Genomic DNA, 25772 nt, shown 5'->3' with positions numbered 1-25772 from the left:
GAGGTACGTCCTGTGGAAGTGTAGAGAGCGCCCGCGAGGGGGCAGAGAGGGAGGGGGAAGGCAAGGTAGCCATGGAAAGGGAGGTGGGGACAGTAGGAGAGGAAAGGAAGTTGATGAGGTGCGGAAAGCGTCTATCAAAGAGATGAAGGTTGGCCTGAGAAGAGAAGATATCGATGTGGTTTCAGCGCCCAAGATCAGGAAACCAATCTATCCAGGCACACATATCTCTAAAACATGTCACATAAGGCCTCCCCTTTGCCTTATCCGACTCAAGACTGTAACTGTCGCCAAGTGTACCCAATAAAGGGCCCCCGGGGAAACATTATTGCCTCTAAGAACAGAACGCCTCTACGTTTCAGGAGCTGAGCTCTAAGTGAAGTTAACCCTAATTCTAGGAGAACATATTTCGATCGAGGCAGACTGAGGTAGCCCCAATAATATGTTTTGCCAGAAAAAGGCCTCCAACAGATCCAAACATTGTGTGACTGAGGAGGCCATCAAAGGGTGTGAACCAACTGAATCCTGTGTTCGGCCTGTGCCTGAGGCCACTCTCCAAGATGGCTGCCCTGTTTTTTTGCACTCCAGCCATGTTCCTGTTGTTGCCTGGGCCCTTTAGATTGGCTGCCTTTACCACCCTTTAGCCAATCAGGGTCTCAAGGAGGCCGGAACCGGCCCAGCCACGCAAGGCTTGAATCGAGGCCCAGGAGGAAGCCTCCTTCTTCATTTCACCGCCATGATGCAAACAGCTGACCCAGCTCCCTCCTACTTTCTCCCATTCCTCACCTCTGCAGCCTGCTGGAGCATCAAATCCCCAAGGAAAGCCCATTTGGGCGCTGACATCTTTTCTGGGCACTAAATACCTACCAGCTGGTGCAATTACGACCTTTTTAAAAAAAGCACATTTTTGTTTGGTGATGTGCTTTTAAAATCGTTTTTTTACCTTCATTTGAAGTCTGCATACAGCTCTTAGTTTCCTCAAACATTGTGTAACTGAGGAGGCCATCAAAGGTTGTGAACTACCTAAATCTTGTAGTTGGCCTGTGCCTGAGGCCACTCTCCAAGATGGCCACCCTGGGCCCTGGCGATTGGCTGCCTTCACCACCCTTTAGCCAATCAGGGTCTCTGAGAGGTGGGAGCCGGCCCATCCACACAATGCCCACTTCAAATGCCCCTGTCTGCTCCCTGTCCACTACCAAAGCGCTACATGAGGTAATTCCATGTTAACCCTGCACTCGGACCTTCCTGCTGTGGCGACCTCGCTCTACCATGAAATCCGGACTTCTATAACTCCCCACCATAACTTTGAGTACATTCCCTCCTCTGGACACACTTCTACCCTCTTTTGCCTCTGCTTCCTTCTCGGCTTGTCCCTTTTGATTGCACTTCTGACTACACTGAGTATTCACACCCACTGCTAGCTCCTGAATCTGGTTGCCATTCGAATCTGACTGTGTTTTCATGCATTTAGCTTAGTTTGTATATGACTGTGTTTTTATGCATTTAGCTTAGTTGGAATTTGGCTGTGTTTTCATGCATTTAGCTTAGTTTGTATCTGACTATATTGTCATGCATTTAGCTTAGTTTTAATTTGGCTGTGTTTTCATGCATTTATCTTAGTTCAGATTTGGCTGTGTTTTCATGCATTTATCCTAGTTCGTATCTGACTGTGGTGTCATGCATTTAGCTTAGTTCTTATCTGACTGTGTTCATCATGCATTTAGCCTAGTTTGAATTTGGCTGTGTTTTCATGCATTTAGCTTAGTTCTAATTTGTCTGTGTTTTCATGCATTTAGCTTAGTTCATATCTGACTGTGGGCCTCATTACACGGATGGCGGAGAACCATGGCACTATTAGCGCCATGGTTCATGCCGGTAAAATACCGGCACCGCCTTGGCGGAAAGGGGAATTACCGCCCCATTCCAAGGTTGGCGGGGCGGTAATTCCCTCTTCCACCATTGCCCTTCCCCATTCCCATTTTTGCCCCGTAGGGCTCAATGGGAATGGGGAAGGCGCTAATTACCTTACCGCAAATTGCGGTACCGTAATTAGCTCCCTCGGTCCCTTTGCGGGTTGGTTTTTAACGTCTGCAAAAAGCAGGCGTTAAATCCCCCAACCCGCAAAGGGACCTCGTAGTAAGGCGGTAAGGATTTACCGGTACCGGTATTTTACCAGTACCGGTAAATCCTTACCGCCATCTGTGTAATGAGGCCCTGTGTTTTCATGCATTTAGCCTAGTTTCAGATTTGACGTGTGTTTTCCTGGAGGCCTCATTTAGCTTAGTTCGTATCTGACTGTGTTCATCATGCATTTAGCCTAGTTTGAATTTGGCTGTGTTTTCATGCATTTAGCTTAGTTCGAATTTGTCTGTGTTTTCATGCATTTAGCTTAGTTCATATCTGACTGTGTTTTCATGCATTTAGCCTAGTTTCAGATTTGACTGTGTTTTCCTGGGGGCCTCTATGCCTCCCCGTTGTATCTCACCCCCCTGTTGTTTTTCATGTGATGTCTGTATTCCTGCCTGCTGTTTTTCCTCCCCTCTGTTGCTTGCATGAGATGTCAGTTTTTCTGAATCCTTCTTGCTGACCCCTCCTCTCTCCTCTCCCCCCTCCCCTCACTATATCCTTAGCTCTTACTCTATCAGAAATGTCGATTGACCTGTTTGATAGCAGCTTGTCTGTGTCCTCCCTCCCTCACATGTTTCTTCCTCCCTCTCCCCCTCCAGCACTATCTGAAATGTTGTCAGGCCTAGTATGATAGTCGCTTGTTTTTTTCATCTACTTCTCCCTGTTCCCCCCACCCCCCTCACCTCTTGTCAAATTCCGGCACTATCTCAATTGTTGTCAGGCCTAGTAAGGGTAGCCGCTTATCTGTCACATTCTCCTTCCCACTCCCCCTCCCTCCTTATCATTGTTGAAGCTCTTGCACTATCTGAAATGTCGCCAGGCTGAATACGGTAGCTCATTTCACATTATTAAATATATCAAGGACTTTCATGAATGTCACTGTATTCTCTCTTGTTCCCTCCCTACCTTGAAGCACTTTGAAACACATTGTGTATAGGTGCTATACAAATAAACTACCAATGAACCATTTCAGGTTCTTTAGTGCCAAAGCCTCCAGACCCTACAAGAGTGCTGGGCAAAACCAGTGTTTGTATAGCGCCAACACACCCCTTAACGAGAATCCTGCATATTCAGTCGTGAACTTACTTACTAGGTTGGTAATTTGTTTGGCTTTTCAAGATTTAATTTCAACTATTACACTATACCCATGGCAAGACGACAAGCCCCAAGTACTTATACAAATATATGTAGTCAATTAAGCCTAAGCTGATATTTAGTGTATGCCTGGTTGCCTTTTTAGCAGCAACCAACATAACTTCGGTTTTATTCAAAATAACCGATAGCATGTTTTCCTTTGCATACCGCTCTATCGTGTTAAACATGGACTTCATCCCTGACAAAATCTGGTCAAATATTACTAGGTCATCGGGGTGGAGCATTGCAGAGACCGGATACTTTCTGATTTTTAGGGGACATTTTGCACTGCCAATCAGGCATAAAAGTAGACAGTAGCATAAGACTCTGCTTTACCCCGCTACTTATTCTCATTTCTTTGGACAACAGACCATCGTCTCCCAGTTGATTCTGAGTAGTAGTCTCAGAATGTAATTCCTTAACTATCTCCGGTAACCAACCACGGCGACCCCACTGTCTAATTTTTTTCAATACCATTTTCCGGTCCACTTGATCAAAAGCGGAGCCGAAAGTCAACAAATGTGATGTATGCGGATGGACTATTGTGCTGTTTTGCCTGAGAAATTATTGAATCCAATTATCGGATGTTGTGCATCGTACTGGAGCCCAGACGGAATCCAGTTTGAAATGGGTGGAGAATATTACTACTAACCCAGGCCTCCAGACGTTCCAGCACATAATTTGCAAAAACTTCACCAGATATATCCAGTAAGCATAGTAACGTATAATTCTCCGGAAGTAGTCGGTCTCCAGTTTTGAATAGAGGGACCAAAATCGATCTCTTCCAGGAGCCCGGTGTTACTGCACACTTTCTGAAACAGGATACGTAATATCCCTGCCCAAAGGATAGGGTCCCCCCTCAAAACTTCAGCCGACAGTCCATTCGATCCAAGTGCCCTAGAATTTTTCAATGTATTTATATCAGCACACATGTTTTCAATTGTAAACACGATAGACCAATAATTATTATTAGGAACCTTATCTTTCACTACATCATCCAGATGAAAGATTCTTTCCTCAATATGAGTAACCCATGCACCTTCCGTAATGGGATTTAATATGGACAGAATGGGTGAGCCTCTAGCTTGTGTCAGTACCTTCCACATACTCCTGGAGTTACCACTCTTCAGGGCTTCCACCATGAGCTGCCAATTTGCCGTTATACTGCCAAGTCGCCTCTTACCGAGCCAATTTATATATTTATTTTTTAATCTAGACAAATCTCTCTGCAATATATATATATATATATATATATATATATATATATATATATATGGAATTATAACTCTTTTTTAGATCTTGCAAATTTGTCCTCAACAGTCGCTTGGCTTTAATGATTTCTGCATCATATGGGTGCATGGCTTTTTTGGCTAAGACCATGATGGATTTGCCTCTCACAGAGCCTGCCCTTTGCGTGAGACTAAACAACCACTGGTCTATTTCATCGGCAGACAGACCATACATTAGAGACTTGGCCTCATCTAATTCAAATCTGAGAATGGTGCATGCTTTTTAAATATTAAGTTCATACCAGTCCAACCTGTTTCCCGCCTGATTTGGTATACGGTCTGCTGGGCCCCCTGGTACTAATACCTGTGTATCAGGGTACCACTTTAGAATTAATACTGCATGGCCAATCGATGGTCTTGCACTGATATTACCAAAGTACTCACACTTTCAGACAGTATGCTGTTACAGCACCTCTTTGCTCCCGAGAACCAGGTGGCCTTCCCTGGGATATCACCACTTGTTCTCCCATTTAAAATCACCAACTCCAAATCATTCAGAAAGCTCAGCCATCTAGTACCCCTTGCATTTGTATTCGTTAGTACTATTATGCTTTCTGAAGCAATAGTCCGATGCTTGCCCCTGCTCTGTTGCTCACCCCATCTAGCATTTAGGTTGCCGCCTAACACAATCCCACAATTTCCTATCAGCACGTCTAGGTAAGCAAATATATTGGCCATTCCATACCCCTTGTGAGGGTCATAGATGTTGATCACCAACATCCTTTTCACTTCAGTTGCTCCCTCCAATAGTACTTCGACAGCTAATACATTACAATTTGGATCACGAGGGACCACCACACTGGACTTTAGCCCTTGTTTTGCTCCGGTTAATAGCCCTCCAAACGGTCTCCCCTTAGCTCCTTTGTTTGCCATGGCCTGATGTATTGGAAAGCCATCAATAAGAACATTTGCCATTAACCAAGTTTCCTGGAGCATAAGCACTGTATGACCAAGCACAAACTCCAAGGAGGGACCCTTCTGTACGAAGTGAGAGTGGCCTCTGGTATTCCATGAGGCCAACATGATTTATGTTACCTTCCCTTTCAACTCAAGTAACATGCTTTTCAGCCATTGTGAATCCTTCACATTGTCAGAACCTTCCTGAGCAGAAGCGTCCTTAACTACTGCCGCAGGCACATTACTTTGCACTATATTTTTACACAATTTGAAACATACTGTAGCTTCAGAAGTTAAAAAAGATTTGTCCAATTAATAGCCCAAATATTCAAGAGATTCAAACTGAGCTCTTATCAACGATGCTGTCATTGGTAAACTACAATGGACATGTGAGGTACCCACCAAACCATGTTTTAATGGCTCAATGAACTCAAAGTCACATGAAGTTAAGATATTCAAAGAGGGGGGCATGGCCTGGAGCGCCAGCGATGTGGCAGCTCCTCTAATGGCCTCTGCTTGGGGCCTGCAGCATTCATTGGAAAATCTCAAGTTCCAGCTATGGCCCGATATTGTAAATGCCTTATCTGGTTTGCAGAAAGCTTGAAGCCCTGTTGGCAGTAATCTAAACTCAGAACACGAGCGGGCACATCAAAAACGCAGCGAGGGTACTTGCCGGCGCCGATCGGTAAGCAAATCCAAAATGGCGGTCGGGCGCCGTCGGCCACGTCTTTGCGACTATCCATTAAACCTCGTTGGCTCCGGGACCACGCTGGGGAGCCCCTGATGTCTGGAGTCCTCCCCCGCCCTCCTGTGGATCCCGATGGCACCCATCCAGTATGCTGTAACTCAGCTGCTGACGCGGCACTGACTGAAGCTCTGCTGGGAGCCCAGCCCAGACCCGGTCCCCATGGGTCACACCTGACTGGGGCTGCGCCTCCAGTCCAGCACCTCCAGCCTGCCTCTGCCCTCCAGGCACCCCCGACTCACCTGCCAACCTCCTGGGGAACAACTGCTCCCTCTTTGGAACCGGCCCACAGCCCGCGGGAAGCGCCAGCGGCAACTCCCCGCCTCAGCGGAGTCAAGCCCTCAGAGCCAACTTCCTCTCACACGCGGTGCAATAGTTCTCACCAGCAGGGCAGCTGGCCTCCTCCTCTGGATGCGGGAGGGGAGAGGTTGCGGCTCTGCTGCATTGCTCCTGGAGGGGGGCCCCCCGGCCACCAACTGCAGCAATCCTTGTGCACATGAAGAGAGTTCAACGGACAGTGGTGCTTCAATTCTGCTATTTCACCCCTGCGTGTTTGGAAAACCACGGGGGGCACTCGATAGCCTCCTCTGCACCTTTGGATGCCCAGACAGTGCAGGGCTCCCACGCCACCCCAGCAGGGACAGTCATTGCCTCCACGGAGCCCCCGCTCTACCTGCACAGTGTGTGGCCTCTCCCTCCGGCCACACAGTATGCGGAGTGCTGAAGGATCCACACAGCTGAGGCCTGGATGATGAGGCCGGGGCAGTGACCCCCACCCGCCCCCCCCATGAGGCAGGAGCCACCTGGGGACTTCACCCTCTTCCCCCAACCATGTGCAGGGGAAAAACACCTGCTTCTTCTCCCCCGCCCATGTTGCAGCCTCGGGGCGGCGTCCATTATCCCTGCTCCCCTCTCATATTATTTTGAGTGAGCTTTGCACCCGCACGACTCTGGGTGGCGGTCTCACTCCCACAGACATGGGTGTTGAGGCAAACCACAGGGGGCCTAACACGGTCCTAAAGAGGCGGCTACCTCTAGCCCTGAGCCCTTCAAGCACATCCAAGAGCTGCCCAGCCACAGCCCAGACTCCCCCAGAAGACTCCACCACTGGGGGTTGTGGACTGGACTCTCCAGTCCCATAAGACCTGCCCCCCCCTCCAGAGCTCAATCTACGCTTCTCCTGAAATACTGGACTTTACAGAACATCTAAAGAAGCCCTGGCTGGCAACAACATCACTTTCAGCTTCCTGGGGCACCCCTGCCCACCTCCCATCACCACCAGAACGTAGAGGCCTGATCCCACTGCCTGCACTCCGGGAGCTCTCAGCAATCGGTGAGTAGATCACCAACTGTCATAACAGCTTTAGATCTCCCTCTCTCCCCCTTACCCGTGGTCTGACCACTTTTCCACCACAGCAAAGGACCCTACGATCACTAACCTGACCGGCTACTTCCTGGGGCGCCCCGGCCCACTTCACTCCCCCTTGCCACCAAAGTGAGATAGAGTGCACCCTCGGCTGGTGTCTTGGGACTTTCTACTGGCCAATAAATGATTCACCCGCACGCCAACAACTGTACCATCGCACAAATCTCGCTGGAGCCGTCTCCCTCCCTGGAACAATGGCTAAATCCCTGAAACCTCCAAAATCTGAGGATATTTCCACCACCATGCTCCTCACAGCGGAGAAAGGGAAGAATGTGGACCCCCCCAAAACTCACGCCTCAAAAAGCACCAGAAGATAAAGGGACCCTTGCAACCAAAGAAGACCTCCAAGCCTTCATGTCCGATATCAAGTCAGAGTTCAGAGATCAAGTCAGAGTTCAGAGCTCACCTCAAAGCTAGAACAAACAGAGCAAAGTGACATCGAACACAGGATGGGGGAATCTGAAGATTTAGCCCATGAGCATTCCACCACTCTGGTGGAAGTGCAACGCACAATCCAGACCTGAATGAACAGAACCGAGATCCTCGAATTCAAGCAAGAGAACCTGGAAAACCGCGCCTGCCGCAATAACCTGCATATTCGAGGTGTCCACTCCTCAATCCCTGATAGGGAGCTACCTGAGTATGTGGGTAACTTCTTCCAGTCTGCTACCGAACCTGGAAAAGCTCAGCTCCTACTTGATTGCACCGACAGACTGCACCCACGACGAGGAACTGACTCAGATCCACCCCCAGATGTAATCACAAGAGTCAATTTCTATACCACCAAAGAAGCCATCTCGGCAATAGGTTGCTCACGCGATGAACCATCGTTCCAAAGCTCCACACTCCAAATATTAAAGGACCTCTCCCCCATGACACTGCAGAAGCGCAGGGCTCTGCGTCCTCTCGCGCTCTTCCTCCAAGACCATCAGATCCGCTATCGGTGGCTGTTCCCAGTAGCACTGCAATTCTCGCACAATGGCACCCCTCGAACAATCAGCGATCTTGACGACGCAGCATCAATCCTACGTCCCGGCTCCCGGGGGGCACAGATCCTCCTCCCCCAGCCAGAGGGTAACCGAACCAGGCACAGCTTCCACTAATCCAAGGCGTGCACCCTGGACAAGAGTGCAGAGATCCCGCAAACCTAAATGAAGATCAGCAGAATGTTCAAAGAACACATAGCACCGGAACCATGCTTACTTAGTCCCGCTGCGGGCCCCATGCGGTCAGTACCCAACTCCATGGTGTATGTCACCGTTTTACCCTTGGAGTGAAACTCAGCCCTTTTGGTTGACAACAGCCTGGTTGTCTAGGGGATGTACCGATAAGTCAAAAAATCAGTCCCCCAAGTTAAAATTTTGGCCTCCCCGTTGGAGGACAGGTGTAGTAGTTCGTTCCTCCTGTTGGAGGCTGTTTGAAAAACCTCAGCCACAGGTGAATCCAAACCAGCTCACCCTTCATGACCATGGCTGACTTGGACTCCTCCCAACCCCCTACCCGCGGCAAAGGCGCTTAGAGGGCCAGCCCCCGCATCAAAAACTGAAATTCCCCACCTCAAGTGTCAGGTGCCTAAACTCCCCTCTGAAAAGGAAATCCATCCTGCAAAGGCTACAGGACGTGGGAACCTCAGTGGCTTTCCTGCAAGAGACTCACCTGATGCCGGCAGACTTCTCCCGCCTTCGCAGTAGACTTTTCCCCCTATAACTAGTGGCTTCCAACCGCACCCAGAAGGGATGCACTGCTATCCTCTTTGCAAAAGAGCTGAAACCGCAAATCCTAGACTCACTACGATGCCAGGAGGGTCGCTTCATTGCAATCAAATGCATCATTTTCGACCAACTCTACCCCCTTATCTCAGCATACGCTCCGAAAGAGTATCAGGAAGGGTTTTACCGAGACTTGGAGGAGGCCCTTCTCCCATTCACTGAGGGGCAAGTCATCATTGGGGGAGACTTTAACAGAGCCCCGGACCCACTTAAAGACAGATCGCACCCCCCATGATCTAGAGCCCTAACATTGGCAAAAGGCGTGCTCCATCTCTTTCGGACCCTGGATGTCATTGACACCTGGAGGATGATATCTCCAGCGGAGGAACACTTCACTTTCTATTCATATGTGCACCGTACCTTCTGTCAAATTGACCTACTACTAGCTTCCCCTCAGATCCTGGCCTTCACGGACGACATCACCATCGGCTCCTGGATCCTCTCCGACCATGCCCCAGTCTCGTTGACCCTGCGAGCACACGATCTGGATCCCCTCTTTTCCGCCGATGGAACTTATATGACCCTATCTTAAACGACATGGCAGTAAGGGACTCCATTGGCAGATCAATAAAAAACTTCTTTGCAGAAAATCGCAACGAGGACACATCCACAGTCAACACCTGGGATGCCATGAAGGCTGTGCTCAGAGGGGAACTGATCGCACAGGGTGCAGCCTTCCATAAGCGAAAACAGGCAGCCCATACCGTCCTGGAATCTGAAGTCCGGGAGGCTGAAGACACTCACAAGCGGAAGGGTTGGTCCCTGAGATCCTACAGGGTGCTACAGGCGGCAAGAAAGAGGCTGGAGGCACATTATGCCGAAGCCATGGCACATTTACTAACCAGAAAGAACTAAACAGCAGTATTATGTCAACAGTAACAAAGCAAATAAGCTGTTGGTAAACAAACAGGCCAAATCGAAGAAAAGAAATCCTATCCTGGGCCTTTGCGACTCACAGGGCGCGGTCCAATTTGCGGAACGTGAGACGATATGACTGGCAGTGGCCCACTAATCAGAGATAATGACAGCAATCCCAAAGGACCAAAACGAACAACAGTCCTATCTGCGAGAGGTAGCTCTCCCACACCTTATGCCCATGGTGAGGGAAGCACTTGAAGCACCCATCACAAGCGAGGAAGTTGAGGTGGTCATAAAAAGCCTGAAACCTAGAGCCCCGGGCCCAGATGGGTACTCCCCCCGGTTCTACAAACTCTTCTGTCCTCAAGTGGTGGCCCCCTTAACCCGGCTCTTTAACTCATTTGCCGCCACCGGAAGTATCACCCCTACCATACAGGAGTCCATCACGGTCTTAATCCTCAAGCCCGGAAAAGACCCCAAGGACAACAACTCGTATAGGCCCATCTCACTATTAAATCTGGGCACCAATATATACTCCAAGATCCTGGCCAACCACCTCGCGCCCATCCTTCCTAGCATCATAGACCCGGACCAGACTGGGTTCATAACCCACAGATCAACGAGAGACAACATCAGCAGAGCCCTAAACCTAATAGAGGTCGCCAATCAAGAAGCGCAACAACTTGCCCTGCTGGCCGTGGATGCGACCAAAGCCTTTGACAAGGTGGATTGGACCTTCCTACGCCTCGCCCTTGAGGCCTTTAGCTTTGGCCCGACGTTTCAGAAAATGGTCCTAGCTAACTATCAATCCCCCAATACAAGGATGAGAGTCAATGGCCTCCTGTCAGACCTGATCCCCCTCACATGTGGAACGAGACAAGGATACCCTCTGTCCCCCCTATTCTTTGCCTTGGCCATGGAGCCCCTGGCTCAACGCATCCGTCGGAACCCTCAGATCAAAGGCCCACAAATAGGCCCTGCCCAACATAAGATTGCTCTTTATGGTGACGATGTGTTATTGACCATCACTGACATTGAGGCCTCCATGAAGGCGGCCTTGGCCGAAATCCGAAGATTCGGGGGATTAGCAGGCTTCGCCATCAATTTTGAGAAATCGGTGGCCCTGGGGGTGGGGCTGGACCCAGGCGAATGGGAAGCCCTGGAGAAACAAAGCCCAATCCAGTGGAGCGTCAAGTCTATCCCATACCTGGGGGTCCAGATCCCGGCCCACCCAGCAAAAGTGTATCAGACAAACTTTCCCGCCCTCTTTGAGGAGATGGAAAAGGATCTCAACCACTGGCTATTGTAAGAGATCTCCCTCCTGAGCCACATTACGGCCTGCAAAATGAACCTCCGCCCACGGTTCCTTTATGTCTGCTCCTCCTTACCATTTCAATCCCACTCCCGCTCCTGCAGTGCCTTCAAAGGAAAATTATCAAGTTCATTTGGAAGGACAAGAAAGCGCGCATTCCCCGGAGAACCATGATGGGCAGTGCTAAATTGGGAGGACTTGGGTTTCCGGACCTCTGTAATTATCAAATAGCAGCACAGCTGGCCCACATCCAAGTAAGGGAATCACCTCGGGGTGCCCGAAATGGGTGGAGATCGAACAATCCTATCTCTCCCTCCCCCTCCGCTACCTCCCATCCATCCCTACCGCACTGCGTCGAACTTGGCCAAACATGCTGGCCTCCACTAAATAGTCAGTGAAAGCCTGGGATTGGGCCCGCAGACACAAATGCATCCTGGGGGGCCTGAACTCATTCCCCCCAATGTTCCTTAACCCGGCCTTCTCCCCGGGTTTCTTCCCAATGAACTTTAGGAATTGGGTGGCGGGAGGCCTCGAATCGCTGGGGCAGCTGTTCGAGGAAGGCGCACCGTGCACCTTTGAACAATGCAAGATAACCTTCCAACTTGCGGAAACGGACAGGTTCACTTATGCTCAACTGCGGCACTGGGGCTTCCACACCCAGGCACGAACTGCAGTGACACGATCTCCCGCTCAGCTAGAGCTCACTGTAAATGACTTGCCAGCCCGAGGGAAGATCTTGGCCCTCTACAAACTACTGCAGGATGACCCCTTCATCATAAGCCCTCCTACATGTCCCAATGGGAGGCGGACCTGGGACATGCCATACAGGATCAAACCAGGGTGGACATCTGGTCGAGAACACGCACAACCTCCCCCTGCATCACCAATCGGAATGCGCCCACAAACTGCTCCTACTCTGGTACTTCCCCCTCGCTCCGCCTCCACCACTTCCAGCAGGCACTGGACCCACACTGCTGGCGCCTTTGTGGTCTCCCAGGATCCTATTTCCACGTGTGGTGGATATGTCCTAAGGTAAGAGAATTCTGGTCCCAATGCCTCGCAGCAATAAAAGATAACACCCAAGTGACAATTACACTGGCCCCCGAAAATGTCCTCCTAGGGATCCCAGTCCCAGGCTCCTACCCAAGAACAAGAAGGAAGGCAGCCCTTATAACCCAACTCTTGCTGGTGGCCAAAATTACAGTGGCACGCACCTGGAAATCCACTGAAGGCCCCCTGGTGACCCTCTGGTGGATTAAGCTTTGGGACATACTGATAGCCGAAAAAAGTCACGGCGGCCAAGGTGGGCTTTCTCCACCGCTTTACGAACATTTTGGGTGCCGCTGTTAGACTATGACCAGAACTATCCAGCCCTGACTTATAAGCCACGCCTAATCGTGAGAGCCCTGCACTTAACCAGCCAACATCCATCGCTTGACTCGGCCAAATGAGACTGGGAGACAAGGCCCATCCGGGGGATAACGGAGGAGGGACAAGGGAAATGTCAATGTATGTGCATCGCTGGGGGCAGCAAGTAAATGCTGATGTATATGTTGACCTGTGCACTGATTTATAAATAAACAAATAAAAAAAAGATACACAAAGAGGGGATTTTGCTACATGCTTTCAGTAATTCACTTCGATTAACGTGACTTTTTCCACCAGTAGACATTTTCTTTCCTATTGTGAATACTCTTTATCCAGGGTCGGAGTATTTAAACAGCTTGTTTGTAGAGGCACCAGAACTACCTACCGACAAGAAGACCCCTAGCCTGCTGTTACGTGCTCATTTCCCCCCACTCAACCCAATAAGTGCAAGTAACTGGGAGCACTTTCATGCCTGGGAGCAATGCTGGGCCATCCACTGTAACAGCCTCGTTGTCTTTCACAAGCCACCATGTCAGAGTGCCCACATTAAATTGTTGCCTTTTTTTTACGAGCTGCCTGTTTTCTGGCTTGCTTGTTCTTTTTCTAATGGATAAGCACTGTGACAATCAGAGTTCAAAGGTTGATTTAAGTCATCACTCGCAGCAACCTCAGCGTTGGTTTTTCGTGCAGCAGCCCTTTTTTGTTTTTCTGTCTACCGGATTTGATTATGGGTTAAGTAACAAAAGGGTGATAGCAACGATGTATCCGGTTTATCTCCACCCTTAATGGAGTCCTGAGATGGAATTATAATCGGCATATCGCTTCATTACGATTATGATGGCCTGGAAATAAGAGTGCTGGTAAGTTTACTGGCACCTCTATTTCCGGGCTGCCACAATACAAGTCTGCCTGCAGGGGCCCCAGTAGGCAGAGTTGTCAAAGAAGCACCTGCACAGTTAACAATGGTGCCGGTGCTTCCGAGTCCCCATTCCCGTGGAGGACTCTACGTGAATGGGGACTTACCAAATCCGACACCTGACATCCCGCCCCGCCGGGACTTGTAATGTCCCGGTGGCAGCGGGAAGTCAGGCGGTGGATCCAGTGTTTCGGGGGTCAGCGGCAACCTCGCAATGAGGCCCATAGCATCTTCCACTGAACCAGCCAAAGTGGTAAGTGGGCTTGTCGCTAGGCACGGAGCCTCATTTCGAGAAATGATTGTAGTTGCAATATCTACTCTGTTTTCTTTTGCACGTCTGCTTGAATGCGCCCACACAGTTTTAAAGGATCTTCACGGCAAAGTGTAGTACAACACGTTCAGCAACTGCATCAGACCGGTTCATATCTTCCCCATGAAATTGTAAAGATTTTATCAGACACGTAGGTCCCCCCATTTTCCTGGGAGAACCGCACCGCATTTGAATTCACCTCCATCTCAGCAAATGTTTGATGGGAGTTAAACAATTTAGGGGAAGCTGATAGGCCCTGATAGGCTCTGGGAAGTGTTTACTGTTTCCAATGAGTCCTGTATCATTGCAGGCGCCTCCCCAGCTAGATTCCAATTTACAGATGGTGTTGGGTCAATAATATCAGATACACGTGCTGTGTTACATAATGAGTAACACAGATGCAGCAAGGAATTGTTGTCTATGTCTCCAAAAGTAGAATTTGAGTTGCACAGACAGTGAAAGCCCCCCTAGAGGGCTATTGGCTTTATCAGGTGATTTTTTCATCACAGTAGCACCCGGAGCAGGCTTAGACGTATGAGGTTTGAAATATGTGGTAATCTGACCAGCATCAGTAGACAACCCCGCCAGTAGATTTTCTTGCTGATCGCTCAGTGATTTGCCTTTAGCATCCCCCGCCATCAGTACGGAGGGATCACAATTCATTGCTCTCTTGTAACCGTTTGATTTTCAATAGGGCTCGCTCTTTCACAGGGCATACCTTTGTTGTTTGTATAGAGCTTTGCCAGGCATAATTAACGAAGACCGCTCAGAAACAAATGCAGTTTCAAAAGTGTTCAAACAGATAATAGTTAATAGTATCCCGTCCTCCTAATTCTTGTCTCACCCTTAAGCAGCAAGTACAATTCTAAATCTAATGGGTTCAAGGAGACAAGGAAACAGAGAACACGGAAAACACAATCCAACCACACTCCGTGACGCTCCTCATCCGGGTATGGTTTTTAAAGAGTGACTGGAAACAGCGATGTAGAGAACATAAACAGACTCTCCTGCAGACACAGGCACCAGGAAAACACACTCCAACCACACTCCGCCATTTGGGCTGAAGGTGCCCTAGACATGGGACAACCACCAATGGTCAAAGTAACCTAGCAAGATTTTCATGCATGCTTATTTGACATAGCAGATTGCTTTTGTCTAGAATTTCTAATGTTCTCTTTTACATCACAAATACCATTCTGCAAACCTATTTCAAACAATAACCACTGGCTCCTCATATTGGGGGTATTTAAATCTTTAAAACAAAGTAGTAAAACCAATTGCGATTTTGTATGCTTGCATCAACTAGGATTCTGACACGTAAAGCAAAAAAAAATAGTTATAGTCATTCTCCTTGTGCAAAGCATATTTCTATATTTTTGTAAATATTGTCATGTTCACCGTGTAACTGTCCACTTTCCAAGTCACTTCTACAAAACCATTCTTAAGAGTCAACCATTCACAAATAATTGAAACCGATGACTGGGCTCACAACTCAACTTCACCACTCAACCAAAGCGTGGGATGTTGAGCAACTCATTTATTTTGCCTAACATGTCAAATTTAACAGCCCCCTAATATTTGAAATATTTCGGTCCCTAACCGTGGTTCAGTTCAGAAACCGCTTTTAATGCTGATTTCAAACTTAACGTGATGGGCTACTTTTCAACCTCTAAAATGTCATCATATAGAGGTGTATGTGCTATTTGTGTTTGTTACTCAGTGTTCAATGTGAATTGAAACTTCCCTGAATCACACATTTGTGGTGCCAGTCCTCACCAATATTTTTTGCTGATATGGAAGGGCTTCATTTTGAAACGCTAAAGTTTCATTTTTATAGAGTTGTATGCATTATTTGTGTTATATTTTGCTATGTTACTTAGCTTTAAAGCAATTTGCAAACTACCCTGAATTACACTTTAAGACAGTGGGCTCATTAAAAGTATGCATGTCTGGAAAAAATGCTAGAACAAATGCCAGTAATAACGGATCTGGCATTTTTTTCCAGACCGCACACTTCAATTTTGCAGGTGGTGGCCACGGATCTCCCAGCAGGCCTGACCTGCCGGCATATCAGGCCCCTACCGGCAAAGAAATGCCACAACTACCGGCACCAGCAATACCATTGCTGGTCATTCCAGCAATCCCATCCCATGGAGTCTTACGGGTCTCCATGGAATGGGGACTTACCACTGTCTCTTCCGCCTGTAATATCCCAGTAATACCGGGATATCAGGCGTCAGAGACGGTAGGGACAGTTTCACGGTACCCTGCCTGAATTACCGGCGGGATATCGGGAAACTTGTAATGAGACTCATAATTCCACATAGTTAGACTTTCCTGATATTGATTGACTCATTTTTTGACTGTAAAATATTAAGTTATAACCCAGCTTTTAATGTGAATTTTGAACTTCTCGGAATAATGCCTTTAAACTGTCACTGCTCATTTGTATATTTTGCAGATAGTGATGGGCCAGGCTAAAATGCCAAGTTATAGCATTTTATGAAAGATTTGCATTTCTGCTACATTATATTACCCAGCTTGTAATGCACATTTCAAACTCCTTTGTTTTACACTCAAAATGTGTTATTCCTCATCTGCATGCTTTGCTGATAATGAAGGGATGCCTTCTGAACCTCTCAAATGTCATCTTATTGTGCTTTATGCTCTATTTGTGTTATTCTAGGTTATGTTGCTTGGCAACTATAGCACGTCATTCAATATTTATGAGATTTGGGATAATCTTATTTCTTTACCTTACATGTGGTGGCTATTCCAAGCACATGAGGCACTCCTTCCACTGGTCTCCACTAGCAGCTGCCATTTCTAATGTTGCAACAATCACACCTTGTCTCTCTCTATTTCTCTCTCTCCCCCTCTATCGCTTTCTTCCTCTTTTTGTCCCCCCCCCCCTCTCTGTACCACATTCTCCACCAAGTGCAACACGGATCTGGGAATTGGCAGATGTGTGGAGGGGAGTCTGGAGACTCCACGCATTCACATAAACCAAGTGCTAAGCATTAAAGGAGGCATGAAGGGTCCAGGGAAAGAGCTGCTTGATATCTGAAGAGCCTGTGTGATTATTTCTCCTTCCCGACTATACTGGATGGCAGGCTGAGAGCGATCTCAAACCACACTCTAACTTGGCCAGGTGCTCTGCTCATTGGGCCTGCTGGGATTGTTGCCAGTTTAGGTAACACACTGCTTTTGTCAGGTGTTAATCAGGCAATAGGGGCAGGGTCCAGAATACCTTTTCGCCTCGCCCAGGAGTATATTAAAAAAAGCCTCAAACCCCTTGCACACTGCCATAGGCCCATAAACAATTCCCCCTAGGCTCCCCTCCTCAGCCCACTGCTCCACTAACTGGGTGTCAAAGAAGCCCCAGAATGTTGGCCTAAGAGCATGCTGAAATCCGACGAGTGAACATTTATATATTGCTCACCGCAAAGTCATTTGTTTTTGGCTCACTGATGGCAACGCCACTTGGTTCGGATTTGCACACCATCCATATCCTCTGTCTATGCTGTGGTATGTTTGCTTTCCTCATTGCGTCTAACCTGTCTTCTCTATCCATGCTTGAGTATGTGTACATTCTCTGAGTCTGCTAATCTGAGCTCTGTATGTATACACGGGCATCTGCACCTACTGATCCCTGTCCTGACTATCTGCTACAGCCCATATATCTTCCTTGTGGTCATTATTGTTAGCATGTGCCCCGTGCCTAGGGTAGAACACAAGTACCCTCGGTGAGGCCTGCTAACCTTGCCGTTGAAATTCCACTTGTTTATCATTCTGATTCCAGTAAATACGAAGTGGTGAGGGGGCCCCATGGAAGCGCTCATGCACATGTTGGTCACTGGCAAAGCTGCATATCAAGCTGTAGGTTGTGAACGGGATGAAAAGATTGGCCGCACTGAGAAGTTCTTAGATCCTTTAATTTCTTTGCTTGCGGAGGATCCCATACTGATCTGTGCCCAGGGCACCAAAAACCCTTAGGATGGCTCTGCATTGGCCATCCACAAACCAAAGCATACATGTAACCTGTGGGATGTTGTAATGTTCTATAAGAATGGTCATAAGATACATTCAAGAAATCCAAGCAAAGCTCAGAAAAATGTAGCATAATGCAGCGTTATTTAGTAGTCTAAGATATATGGGTTTCAAAGTTGGTGACATTTCAATTATTGTTGCCTCTTAGGTAATGTAGATGCCATGCTTGAATTGCACTTTCAATGGCTACGTTAAAATCATATTATTTCAAATATCTGTCAAAATCTGTCAATTTCCAACATCGATGTTAAACTGGGCAAAAATATACGTTCTGCTCCACATTTCAGAGAAAACACAGTTAAACGTCTAGAGTAGTGTAAATGTTTGCTGACCTGTAGATTAAGGCGCTCTAGGAATTCTTGGAGGGTTTTTGGTCTTGGCCTCTTACTCCCCCGGCGCATCAATGTCTTCTTTGGCGCATTTTCCTCTTCCGTGATCACGTCTACGTAAATGAACTTGAAGTTCCCCACCCTGTTGTTTAACATGCCGGTCCACATGCCCATGGGGGTTTTGCAGATTATGTCTATGACATCGCCTTTCTGTGAAACACATTGAATCCTTATTATCAACACATTTGTCCGAGTAATCAATTTTTGGGATGTATGGTCCATTGATTAATATGTTGTTAACGTTCTAACAATTTTAGCATCGTCATCAAAAGCACACTAAACATGAATTAATTGAAATTAGAAAGGCTAAGTACTGTATCTTGGGGCCTATCCGGAAATATTTTACATAAACACAATCAGATGATTTAAACATGTTACATAATCTCAACTGCTTTTTAGTTGCTTTGTTTTTTAAAGATATTTGGCCTCATTACACGGATGGCGGTAAGGATTTACTGGTAACGGTAAAATACCGGTACCGGTAAATCCTTACCGCCTTACTACGAGGTCCCTTTGCGGGTTGGGGGATTTAACGCCTGCTTTTTGCAGGCGTTAAAAACCAACCCGCAAAGGGACCGAGGGAGCTAATTATGGTACCGCAATTTGCGGTACCGTAATTAGCGCCTTCCCCATTCCCATTGAGCCCTATGGGCTAAAAATAGGAATGGGGAAGGGCAATGGCGGAAGGGGGAATTACCGCCCCGCCAACCTTGGAATGGGGCGGTAATTCCCCTTTCCGCCAAGGCGGTGCCGGTATTTTACCGGCATGAACCATGGCGCTAATAGTGCCATGGTTCTCCGCCATCCGTGTAATGAGGCCCATTCTCTTAATAAGTACCCTAAAAACAACCTGTTTTCTAGACTAATACATGTTAATTGAAGTGGTTACCTTTTACAAGGTCTCATTATTGGCCCGCTTCATTTTGAGGGCAATATTTGTGGTCTTCTTTACTTGTGATTGAGATATTTTCCCAGGCCACAGTTGCATTCCCTGTTTTCTCTTTGTGTTCCTTCCTGCATATTCCTTTCTGTTGTCTAGTTCTCCACTCTATTGCAGCTGATGACTTCCTCGTTTTCTTGATTTTTTTTTGTGGTTTGCTAAGAGTTGTCCCTTTATCTCACCTGTGGCTATTCCTAATTAGTCCTAATTGCAGAGATATACTTATGAGGGTTCCTTGGCGGTTTTACCTGCAAGGCTACCTCCAAACTCGCATCTGGGTCCGGCACCCGCGAATGAGCAATTACCGGGCTGTTCCGGCCCAGCTGGACCCAGTAATTGCCCTTTTGCGTGTCCCGGGTCCGGTACATCGGCATTTGAGCCCCATAGGGCTCAATGGGAATGCGGAGGGTGGTAGCACCGGTACCGTTATACCATCATGTTCTGCTTGCGGGTGCCGGTACGGCCACCAGGTCAGACCTGGTGGCGACAGGGGCACCCGCAAGCAGAACTCCTAGTATGGTGGTACGGTAGCAACGGTGCCGGTAGTGATACCGGCACCGTTGTTGCCTTACCGACATACTTGTAATGAGGCCCATACTGTGGATTCAGTAAATCTGTAAAAATAAGGGCACACTTTCAAGCTAGCGTCCTGTCTCACCATGTTGAACTCAGCAGGTGTCTTGGAATTGGGCAAGCTACTGACCCCAAGCCCACGTTACCGGAGATCACTCTGATGCCACTAAGGAGTAAGCGCTACAGTTTGGGGCAGTGCCAGTCCTCTTGTGCAAATCCTGTCGAACCTAGTTGCCATCTTGGTAACAGGTGAGACATAGAGATCAATTGGCAACACAACACCCACATTCTATGCCCCTTTCAGTCAAATCCCGAGAGAGTACCTTCCATGGATGAACAAGGTACGTCACAATTCCACAACCACTACTTCCCTCAAACTTTTAATATGACTGGCAGAAAATGAGTGACCTATCTAAATGAATACCCGTGGCTATCATCAGAGACTTTTTGTATGTCTGTTGTGCCTTCATTCTACTGTTTGCCATTAAAACATAACCAGAAAGCATCCCCTTATATAGTCATGTGGCTGCAGCAGATTGGTCCAAACCAAGCCTTCTGTAAGGGTGGGGAGGGCAATCTTGGAGGATTTAAAGAGGGTTTTTCCTTGTGATGCCATCTCCCAGAGTGCTTTGTCTGCAGGCTGTTTGGCTGGGGGCGTCTCAGAGGTACGACGTCCTTTCATCGCCTGCATGTTCACCCCCAGGAATTTTAACGTGCACATTCCATTGAATGTGCTCATCGAACTTTTTAGGGGGGTGTGGGAAAGGGCAGATAAGGGTTTGGGCGGGTAGGCAATAGCCAAAAATAAGTGTGCTTGCCTACACATAACAAAAACTACCGAAGATTGCAGAGAAGAATGCTGGCCATTATTACCTTCAAATGGAGGAGTATACAATGATGTAATTCAAAGTGTTGTTTTTTTGCAGCCTTTTGCTGCCTCTGGCTGCCTCTCACATTTTTTCAGTTCAACTACAAATATCTTTGCTGAGAAAAATTCCTTCTGATAGTAGGAATTACCCTCTCTCTGTGATCATAATTAACCCTCAGAAAGTGTTAGGCAAGTACATTTTTAGTGAGCGTTCGTTGCTGCAGGCATTCCCTTTGTAAGGCTAAAATTCCTCATTTTTGGTTTCTGCACATTTTATAGGCACCAAGCATTGGCAGATATACTTACAACCTTTATAATATAAAGAGAGCAAGGGAAGAGCTGTTAGGAAGCAGAATACATGGCTAGCAAAGCAATTGGTAATGCTGCGGCATGAAATTGCAGAACTATTAATTATTACTCAATATTCCATCCAACCTCTATTTCTCCCAATCAAAAGCTCTGACTCACGTGGCTTTGTGCCTGGTATTTCATGTAAGGGGCCAGGAACAGCAATCTTACTTGCTTTTCCCTTTGTCTTTGCATAGGAGCATTATTTTAGAACACAATATTATTATAATCTTTCCTCCCACCCCACCGAGGGGAGGAGCAGCATGGTGCTCCAGTGCCGGGAGATGAACACAGTACACACTGCTAATTTTGATCATTTTAGCTTCCCCTTGACATTTTAATTTTTGGTGTTTTAATCCCCCCGAACATTGGACCAACTCACTGCGCGAAACGGCAGCATGTCAGTCTGGTGCAAGCAGAGGCACATGGCCTACCCCTTTATTTATTTTCTTCATTTTTGTCCCCACCCCAGGATAGATAGCTACATGAGTAAGGCCTTGCTTTCTGACAGGAGGGCAGCCTGCACTTTGCAATTCCAAATCCCAAGACAGGGTTGACTTAGCAGATCGTCCTTTAAATGTCCTTTACCATTCACAATGGGGCAATAATAGCAACTGTTATTACAGTGATTGGAAGCTGGAGGAGTCTGGCATTCATTACTATATATGAACACAGTGTTAATATAATACCTCCCACTACCCATCAAGGGAAATTGCAGCATGGTAGTCCCGTGCAAACAGAAGCACTCAGCCATTTTATTTTAATGCTAGCTCCCTGTCAGCAATACCCGATCTCTTCCCACACCCACTCCATCATAGTTTGATGCCAGCAAGGATACATGGGCTGCTCCACAGTTTGGTTTTTGACTGCCTCCTCAAGAGCCCATCCCCAAAGGCATGCAGCAGAGTGGTTCCCATCTACCCGCAAACTCCACCCTGCCCCATCCCTGTCTACCCACACCCTATCATAACCTATCCCACAAATGCCTGCTCCCACTATACCCCTCACCTGTCTCCCCCATGCCTACCAATGCCACTGTTCCTCACTCCTGGTGGTCCCCAAGACACCAGACCATTGAATAGTCCTTCCTTACTCTATGCCTGCACATGCCCACCTTACTCTAAGCATGTCGAACCCAAGTCTACCCTCTGCCTGCCTATTCCAACCCTGCCCGATGAACACCTACCAAAAACCAGCTCCACCCTATTCCACACATGCTTAACCACATCCCACCACAACTCATGCTTGCCTACACAGAACCTAACCCACACCTGCCTACCACACCCTATGCCACACTTCCCTTGCCCATGCTTCCTGCACATACCCTCCCCACGCTTCTCTACCCAGACCCATTCACCCCAGTCCCAACCACACCAGCTCACCCCGCCTGCCTCGGCCTCACTCCCCATCTCCAACTCACTTTCAAACATGTCTTGAAGATAGTGTTTGAAAGCACTCAACATTACTAATAAATATAGCACAAGGATATATGGCTGGTTACTATGTCTAATCGTAAAGTTATGTCTGAACACATTAACGTGCATGAATGTCTGACTTACTATGTACGTAAGGCCAAAGTATTTCTTTAAATCTAGTCCATGAATGTCAAGTTCAATAAATGACAGAAAACACCAAAACTGTTGGCGTTGGCAATCCGCATTGCTACTGAATCCACAATACTTATAACTGAATTCCTGCTTGTTGGGCAAATCCACCTCACATTCCTCAATATTATACGCTAAGGAGGTTGGGGTGTGTATACAGTTTGTAAAAGATAGCTGTATGAAGAAGTGGGCGCTAGTTAACAAGATAGCACTCCTTTGGGAGAATAGGATACAGTGCCCCTACGTGTATTTTTAAAAGGACATTTTACAACCTGTAATGGCTAATATCAGAGTCTTTGCACATTTTTATAACGGGCAGTGGTCGAAGTGGGCGGGACCGCTGGTCCTCTACTTTATTTGTTTACGTTTTACTGTTCTTATACTTTTATTTTAAAAAGAAACCGTTCCGGAATGGCTTTATTTTAAAATAAAAGTGGAGGAAGACGTTGAAACAGTTCACTGCACTGAACATTCCCTTAAACAGCAGGTGTGTTTGTTTGAGAGTTTGGATTGCATCTGGGAGGGGGCGTGGCAATTGGGTTTGTAGGGGGTGGGGGCAGGCCAGCAGGGAGCGTAGTTCCACTACTTCTTATTTAACACTTCGACCACTGATTTTAATTTTTAAATGTTTTTATTGGCATTTATATTGACAAAGAGCAGTTAAACATGGATGCACAACAACATCCGGCTTGTCGCGAGTTCGCCCAATAAACATTACATAACAGCAACAAAAGAAAGGAAGAAAGAAAAAAAAAAAAAAAAAAGAAGAGAAAAGGGGAAAAAGGGAGGAAAGAAAGAGAAGAAACCAGAAACAAACAATAAACCATAACTTTGACCGTCCCGCCTCCCTCCACTGCGTGGGTACCTGCCGGCCCCGCTTCGGGCCTCGCTCCAGGCACCATCCGGTTGTCTCCTATAGTCCCAGGGTTAGGGTTGTTGTGGATGTGACTATTAAGTTTGCATCAGGGCGACAGTTCGTGGCTGAGGATGCACTCAGGGGGGCTTAAAATCCGTCAGGTAGATCATGTCCTTCAGGAGGGTCTTCCAGGACTCCAGTGTTGCGCTCACGTCTTCGCCTCCCCGGTTGTTCCCCTCCTCCCAGGCTTTGGTCTCGGCGCGGGTCCATCTCTCCATTTCCCTGCTCCATGGTTCGTATCTGGGGCCTCCTGGGGATTTCCAGGCCATTGCTATCGTTCTTTTTGTTAGAATGCACGCCATGTCCATTAGTTTCACCGTGTGCTTGATTTTGCTCAGTCTGGGATATGTGCCTAGGAGGCACTCCTTGGGCGTCCACTCGTACCCTTCCAATCCGGCTCCCCTGCAGGTCCTCTCGACAGCGGACCAGAGTTTCTTGGTTTTGGGACAGGTCCAGAACATGTGGATTAGGTCTGCATGCTCGCTGGTGCACCATGGGCACACTGGTGGGGTTTTCCTGCTGAATGTGGATACCCTCTGTGGGGTCATGTAGGTCCTATATAGGACGTTCAGCTGGATGAGCCTGAACCTGGCGTTGCGGGACACTTCCTTCAGGTGCATCAGGGCCCTGTCCCACTCGCTCTCCGTGATGTCTGTCCCCAGGTCCGCCTCCCACCTTTCCTTCAGGATTGCACTCCTCGGGTTGCGCCTGTCATTCAGTTGGGCATACAGCCGCGCCGTGGGTTTCCAGCCGTCGCTTAAGTTGTGCATCTCTTGCACAAGGGGGTGGGTTTCCGGTTCCTCTGGCCATGTGCTCCATGTCTCCTTAGCGACCTGTTTCACCCTTTGGTACCATAGAAATTGTCCAGCAGCAAGCCCTTCTTTCATCTGTAGTGAGTCAAATTCTCTGAAGCTTCCATCCTCATACATGTCCCCCCAGGTGTATAAGCCAGAGTTCTCCCATTTCCGCATTGCTGGTAAATCGGTGGGTGTCTTACAGACGTTAGCGAGCATGGGGATTTCAGGCATGTATGGTTGGCCCAGGTCGAGCGACGTGCGTGCCGTGTTCCAGACTTGTCTCCCCAGCCTCACCAGCATGGGCGGGTCGGGAGGCCCAACCTTTGAGTTCCATACTACTTCTTTGGGGTGCATTGGGGCTATCAGCTGGCGAAGGAGGCCTGTCTCAGCTGTTGGTTCGTCGGACAACCACTTAACAACGTGTGTCAGTTGCGCTGCGAGGTAGTATTTTTGGAATTCAGGCAGCTGGATTCCGCCCTCTTTGTGTGGGAGAGTGAGGGTGTGCAGCGAAAGCCTGTGTCTGGCCGGGCCCCACAGGAAGTCCCTGATGAGAGATTCCAATTTTCTGAAGAAGGGGGGGGGTATATAGTGCGTTATGTTGGTGAAGTAGTACAGGAATCTCGGTAATATTATCATCTTCACGATGGCCGCTCTGCCCATCACGGAGAGTGGGAGTCGGGACCAGAATTTGGTGGATTTGCGTACCCCTCGCATTGCTGCTTCCGTGTTGCTTTCGTGTGTGGAGGCAGGCGTGTGCATGATGGTGAGTCCGAGATAGCGGAATGCTGCCGTCTGCCATTGGATCCCTATGTCCGGTAGCTCTTCTGTTTCCTTCCCCTGAAGCCCGGCCAGGGGGAAGGAGCATGATTTCCGCCTGCTGAACCTTATCCCGGAGTATGTTGCGAAGTTGTCGAGGATGTCCAGCGCTGTGGGTGCATTCATTCGGGGGTTGCGCAGATAGAGGAGGACATCGTCTGCATACAGCGAGATGATGTTATCGGTCTCACCCGTTCTGATCCCTGCGTCGAAGAGCTGCTTCCTGAAATAGATCGCTACCGGTTCCAGGCCAAGGACATACAGCATTGGTGACAGTGGGCATCCTTGCCTTGTTCCCCTTTGGATGTCCCAGGATCCAGACA

At 48.0% G+C, this 25772-nt stretch overlaps 1 protein-coding gene across 4 annotated transcripts in view; it reads right to left on the bottom strand.

Moving 5' to 3' along the window:
• Window positions 1–25772, bottom strand: part of SAMSN1 (SAM domain, SH3 domain and nuclear localization signals 1) — a 1266558-nt gene that overhangs the window by 105165 nt on the left and 1135621 nt on the right. For all 4 annotated transcript variants that reach the window (XM_069636417.1, XM_069636418.1, XM_069636419.1 and 1 more), the window contains one exon: window positions 18531–18737. In XM_069636417.1, coding sequence (XP_069492518.1) covers window positions 18531–18737 — 207 coding nt within the window. The remainder of the gene's footprint in view (window positions 1–18530; window positions 18738–25772) is intronic.

Source organism: Ambystoma mexicanum, chromosome 7p (assembly GCF_040938575.1).
Source record: "Ambystoma mexicanum isolate Mex_15411 chromosome 7p, UKY_AmexF1_1, whole genome shotgun sequence".
Taxonomy (NCBI): Eukaryota; Metazoa; Chordata; class Amphibia; order Caudata; family Ambystomatidae; genus Ambystoma; species Ambystoma mexicanum.
The sequence above is the reverse complement of the archived record's forward strand: the minus strand, read 5'-3'. Positions and strand labels throughout refer to the sequence as shown.